Here is a 6,299-nt window from a genome sequence, read left to right as displayed (position 1 = left end):
GTGTAATCTGTTTGAACAAAACACAAGGGAAACGATACTGTCTTGTCATTGTTAATGTGTTTTCAAAATGGGTTGAACTGTCTTCGAGCGCTCGCGATGATTCGGGAACTGTGAAAGCATTGGGAGAATTGTTGGACATTGATTTGAAGCGACACTGTGCGTACCACCTGCAATCGGTTGGATTTGTGGAACGCACTAACGGAACTGTCAAAGCCAGGCTCATTAAGACAATGAGAGAGACTAAAAGACTATTTGATCAGAAAGAGATGCATAGGCACAATGACTTGCCAGGGTGTTCTGCTCCACAGACTCGCCAGGTCCGGAGTGGTGATCAGAATTTCCTCAAGGTGCTGAAAAGACTTCTCTGGGACAGTGAACGCTGGAATGGCCCCTCCCAAGTGATTGCAGCAACAACAACTGCGGTCAAGGTGGAAGGACGCGATGGCTGGATCCACCAGTCGCAGTACAAGCTCCTTTGGTTCAAGGTTGAGGGGCCTAGCGACGCCAGTCCCAGGAAGGAGAATCAGCACCTAAGTCCAAGTGCGCTGACCTTGCGTACCGCCGAAAGACCACAGTGGGAGAGAGGGTTTTCCGTGGTAAACACACCCCTCTCAAGAAAGACCACAGGAAGGGCAGTCAAGCGTTGCCTATGCATCATCAGCATCATCGGCATCGGCATCATCTTCATGGGCCTTAGAGCAGTCACGGTGGGCACATAGGCCCACGAAAGGAGTGACTTGCCTCATGGGATTAGACGTCTGGAGGCAGGAGACGATTGTTGGTATATCTTTATTTTCCTGTTTTCGTGTCGCTTGCGGGATCCTGCTGGTCAGAGGCTGTGCTGCCAAATTCATGGATGCTATCAAAGTGAAGTGGCGGCTCAGCTGACAGTGGCCATGTCGGAGTACCAACAGGTGCACACGGATTCTGATGAAGATTATTTTAACAATGATTGTGACGATGATTGATTTACTGTAGCCTTATGTAAGCCTGTATGACGACTTCACAGAAAAGCATTGCAGATGTGAGTGTTTGATGTTCTTGGGTTGGCTTACTTTGTATATAGTAGTTAGTAGTTAGTTAGATTAGATTTTTGATTTCCATTTACTGTGTGTTTAGGTTAGATTCGATTTTCATTTACTGTGTGCAGCCATTGCCCGGGAAGGGTTTTCTGTCCTAATCTTGTTACACCCCCTTTTCCCTCAGGACAGTTTTTCCTCCCACCCGTGCAATTGCATATCAATGTCACCTGGGCGTTTCACGAAACTTTAATTATGATACAGAGGAGGGAATGTTAGAGGAATTTATGAGCAAAATTGTATCATGTTTAAAGTTTCATTTAATTTGGACACATCTAAACGTTTGGGCGCGTATCCAGCACTTCCAAATGCCTGTGCACAAAGGCGCCGGCCACCTGGCCGGAGGGCTGTTGAAGTCCACAATTAGCACGTCAATGCAGGTGGGCAATCACAGGGGAGGGGGCGAAACTCGGTCACAAAAGGGGAATGAATAATTTGGGAACAGCGGTTGAACAACAAAAGACGAGTTGAGAACACCCGTCGCGCCCAGGCGACATTTGTCGTCCGCAAAGTCTGCAACATGTTAATTCAATGTAGACCAGACAGAAAAGGCGCCAACGTACTGGTGGTTCAAGTTTAAAAAACAGGTAACCAATCACCACCGAGGGGCCGGACCGGGGGTGCGGTATGCAAATGTCGGGGGCAGTGTTTTCCTTGTATGTTACAATAAAAGTCGGAATTGGCGGGAAGGGAGCTCGAGAGTGTGATCATCGGAGCAACTTCAGGACAGTTTTTCCTCCCACCCGTGCAATTGCATATCAATGTCACCTGGGCGTTTGACGAAACTTTAATTATGATACAGAGGAGGGAATGTTAGAGGAATCTATGAGCGAAATTGTATCATGTTTAAAGTTTCATTTGATCTGGGCACGTCGAAGCGTCTGGGTGCGTAATTAGCACCCCCAAATTCCTGTTCAGAAGGTGCCGGCCATTTGGGCGGAGGGCTGTTGCAGCCCACACCACAATTAACACATCAAGGCGGGTGGGCGATCAGAGGAGAGAGTGCCAGATCCGGTCACAAAGGGGGAACGAGTAATTTGGGAACAGCGGTTGAACAACAAAAGACGATTTGAGAACACCCGTCGCGCCCAGGCGACATTTGTCGTCCGCAAAGTCTGCGATATGTTGATACAGTGTAGACCAGACAGAAAGGCACCAATGTACCGGTGGTTCAAAGCTTAAACTCAGGTAACCAATCACCACCGAGGGGCCGGACCGGGGGTGCGGTATGCAAATGTTGGGGGCAGTGTTTTCCTTGTATGTTACAATAAAAGTCGTAATTGGCGGGAAGGGAGCTAGAGAGTGTTTGATCATCGAAGCAACTACCGTCGTTCGCTCTCGGAGATCCGCTCCCGCCGATATTGAAGACAATTTTCCTGTGTGCCGAGTCATTTCTTTAACTTTGTCCGAGAAAATCTCTGACAAACGTACACTTTATTTATGCTTTTAACCGTCTCGACAAACACAGACGTGACTACGTCCAACTCCGTGCCTTCTCTTCTCTCTTTCGACTCAAGAGGCGTTCAAATACAGAGCCTCCGAAAAACGGAAATGAATAATCTCTTCAATGACACTAAGAAAAGTGAAAATAATGCACCAAAACAGAAAATCAATCAAGGAAATCACAAAATACATTTTATGGGGGCGTTTGTGAATACACAACAAAGGAATGAATAACATTAACAATTCTGAGACAGTCCAGTCTCCTACATACATACAGCATGTGTTTCCTTCATTGTAAGTTTTATAGAAGGCTTTTATTTTTTTGCAGCTGCAGACATATTTGTTAGTTTTGTTTGTTTTTTTGTCCTGTATGGGTCTTTCAACATTTTGGGTTGCCGACCCCTGGGCTCGTGCATTAGAATACTGTAGGTATTTTAGGATTAGCCACTAGGGGGATAGAGAGAACACTGTTAGCCATTCAGATTAGAACAGTGGTTCTTAACCTTGTTACAGGGACCAAACCCAACCAGTTCACCAAACCCTTCTTTAGTGAAAAATAAAAATCGGATTTTTTACAAATTCAAGACATTAAAAAATGCATATATTAAAAACAGAAAAAAGTAAATACAAATTCAAGACATAAGTCTAATTTGTTTTTGTTGTATGGTAGAGGCTCTGTCAAACCCCTGAGACCGATTCACCGAACCCCTAGGGTTCGATTTAACCCAGGTTAAGAACCACTGGAACCTCATCAATTTCAAGTACATTGACAGATTATTAAATGCTTTTCAATCTCACATTATAATATTTTAATCATTCTTATTTAAGAATTCCGTCATGAATTTAAAATATTATTAAATACCTTTATCTCACATAAATACATGTATCCCACTTATGAAATACTTTTTATTTAACTTCGCACTATTTTTGTCATCCTTATTAAAGACTTCCCTCATTAATTTCAGATAAATTGAGAGTTAATCCCACACAATCGGACATGCGATATAGAATCCTAAAAATTACTTTGGCTCTAAATTAGAGTAAAACGAGTCCTTGCAATCATACGAATGAAAGTTAAAAATAACCAGGCCTTTCCACACGCAACGAATCATTTAGAAAAGGGAGCTGCTGCATTCCGTTGACTGGTGTTTCCCAGTAGGTGGGGATGTTTCTCCATGTTCTGAGGGTGCAATGACTGACTATAAACAGTGTAAAATATCATGTGATTGTCATACTCAGCATTCTCTAACCTCACTATGAGCTGTGAAATGTAGGCTGAAATTGGATGGGCTTTTGTGGAGTGTTTAGATTTGAAAGTTGAGATGGGGCGAATGGCAGTGTAAGGGACAGAAAAGTGATGATCATTTGAAGGGCCAAGGACTGACTGGGGCCAGAGAAAACAGTATTTGCAATTTAAAGCTTGGAAGTGGTGGGGCCGAATGTGATTTTTTTTTTCTTTCCATGACACCCCAAAACACAATCAGTACACATGAATGGAGCACACAAACCTCAATTTGTTCTTCTTTCTTTAGGAGGGAAGCAAAAAGGTCTTGAACTTTGACCTCAAGCTGTTCAACCTGCAGGCTGAGCGATTGGTTCTTCTGCACCAGACCATCAATCAACCTGAAGGACAATCACTCATGTAGTGGTTAAAATGCTACTTAATTTTGAGATTTTACAAGCAGACAGCATACCTCAACTCATACGGTTTAGCCATAGTTCATACGGATTTTGTGGTGAATCTTACGTATATGGCCATATTGCACAAATCATACGGATTCTGAAAATTTTTTTTTTTTTTTTTTTTCCCTAACAGGTTTGCTTTTGCCCAGAATGGTGCTAGTCTACTCGAATGTTTTCATTTCCGGTAACTTTCCAGTAAATCACGTGGTTCCTAGTTGAAAACAGCAGAGTATTCATTGCATACTTCAGTAGTGTACAAGCAAGTTCTACAAGGAAACAAATATATCATTCATATTTCGTGGGTTTTTTTCTGCCGTTATTTTGACATATAAAATGCTTTGGTATGTTATAAGGATTGTTTGCTTTTTATAAGGATTTTTTTGGTAGTTTATACAGGTTGGCGCTCCGAAAAGTTGACAGGTATGAGACAGTGAACTTGAAGCAGATTTGTTTGGCATAGAAGCAAATGGAGCTCCCAGCACATTTCACGATGAGCACAAATTGAGCAGTTAGGGGCCAACTTAAAAGTCTCATATCACTGCTTTCAATGATTCTATGAATTAATAAACGAGTTGATATCATACATAACAACCCTACGTTATGTGTAGTCCTCCTAACTAACACGTTACAAGAACATACACATATACCGTTAGTGTACAACTTTTACAGAACAAATTTATAAATAATGTGAGCATATTCTAGACGCGTGTGTGTATGTGTACGTGCATGTGTGCATTTGCATGTATGTGCGTATTTTAAAGCCCATTCTAATTTTGCTTTGTGCATAAGCAACTTAGTGACATCACCTGTCTTTGTCATCATATAAACTCTCCTGAGCCTGGCAGTGTTTGGTCTCAGAGTATGCGAGCAAAGCCATATGATCAGCCTTGTCTCTTGCCGGTTGGGCCTCCTGAACTCAACAGAAACACGAAAATGGTGGGAGATGAATAGCAAACAGTGTCTGGTTCTGATTACTAACAGTGAAGTCATCCTGTGCAAGACATCAGTGTGTACCTCTGGTAACAGCTCCACTTTGGTTTGAAGAATTTCCTGCATTGGGCTGATGTCCTTTTGACATTTAGGCGAATGGCTTGTAAACTTCTCTTCAGGTGACAGATTCTCTGTGGCAATTCTGCAGTGTTACAAAAACAAAATCATACTAAGGAAAATAATAGCTAAAGACCCAAACTAATGAATTGAACACACAAAAAACAAGATTTCATATCTACATTGAAGAACACGTAAAAATAAATCCATCCATTTATCAATTTTCCGATCAGCTTTAACTCAGGGATGGCAATTTTCCGCGGATACGTGGAAATCCGCCGTTTTATTTCTTAAATTGATCATTTTTGTGAATCGTCTAAATCCGTTGAGAAAATTTTAGGGTGGGTCAGGTACCTTATCGTCTAGTTTTCACGAGCTCACCCGATCAGTCTTTCCATCTTCCGATTGTAAGCAGCCCTGCGATTGGACGTGTATGATGTCTTACTTGTTGTCGCTATATCGGCAAATGCAAATCACAACCAATCCGTGTTCGCCTTCCTAAACCCCTTTCTCGCGAATGCCGAATGTTATCGAGACTCGTGACAAAGCTAAAGTGCGTCAGATAGATGCGGATCTGAAAAACACGTTTCGATGGGACTGGTTGGATAGTAAGCTGACGGTGTCCCTAGTAGGAAACAGTAAAGAGGAACCATTGTGCTTGTGTCGGATTTCGTGAAAAAGCTCGATGTCACCGGTAAAGCTCTGTGTACAGTGTGTGACGATGTCATTCTATACGGATCGAGAGGATGGAGAGCTTTACAGAGTCACACAACCTCGGTGAAACACCGAAAACAGACATTTCTACTGAAAAGTAACTACTCGATCTCAAGCGCTTTTCGACAGCCTGGAGCATGTGTAAAAACAAGAGGAGTTGGCTAAAAAGAGAGTGGAAAAAGACGGAGAGGACCAATAAGCTTTTAGCGCTTGCTAAAAAGCTTAAAATGAAGAGAAAATAAAGTATTCTACCTCATGAAACTGTATATTGTTGTATATACTGTAAATAGACATCCACTTTATATAATAAAATACATTCATAACCCATATATA

At 42.2% G+C, this 6,299-nt stretch overlaps 1 protein-coding gene across 2 annotated transcripts in view; it reads right to left on the bottom strand.

Moving 5' to 3' along the window:
- Positions 1-6,299, bottom strand: part of pde4dip (phosphodiesterase 4D interacting protein) — a 151,206-nt gene that overhangs the window by 103,053 nt on the left and 41,854 nt on the right. For both annotated transcript variants that reach the window (XM_019882631.1, XM_019882630.1), the window contains 3 exons: positions 5,220-5,337; positions 5,012-5,115; positions 4,031-4,145 (listed from right to left, as the gene is read on the bottom strand). In XM_019882631.1, the coding sequence (XP_019738190.1) occupies positions 4,031-4,145; positions 5,012-5,115; positions 5,220-5,337 (337 nt within the window). The remainder of the gene's footprint in view (positions 1-4,030; positions 4,146-5,011; positions 5,116-5,219; positions 5,338-6,299) is intronic.

This window comes from Hippocampus comes, unplaced genomic scaffold (genome assembly GCF_001891065.2).
Source record: "Hippocampus comes isolate QL1 unplaced genomic scaffold, H_comes_QL1_v1.1 scaffold384, whole genome shotgun sequence".
NCBI lineage: Eukaryota > Metazoa > Chordata > Actinopteri > Syngnathiformes > Syngnathidae > Hippocampus > Hippocampus comes.
Note: the sequence above shows the minus strand (reverse complement) of the source record. Positions and strands in the feature narration are given on the sequence as shown.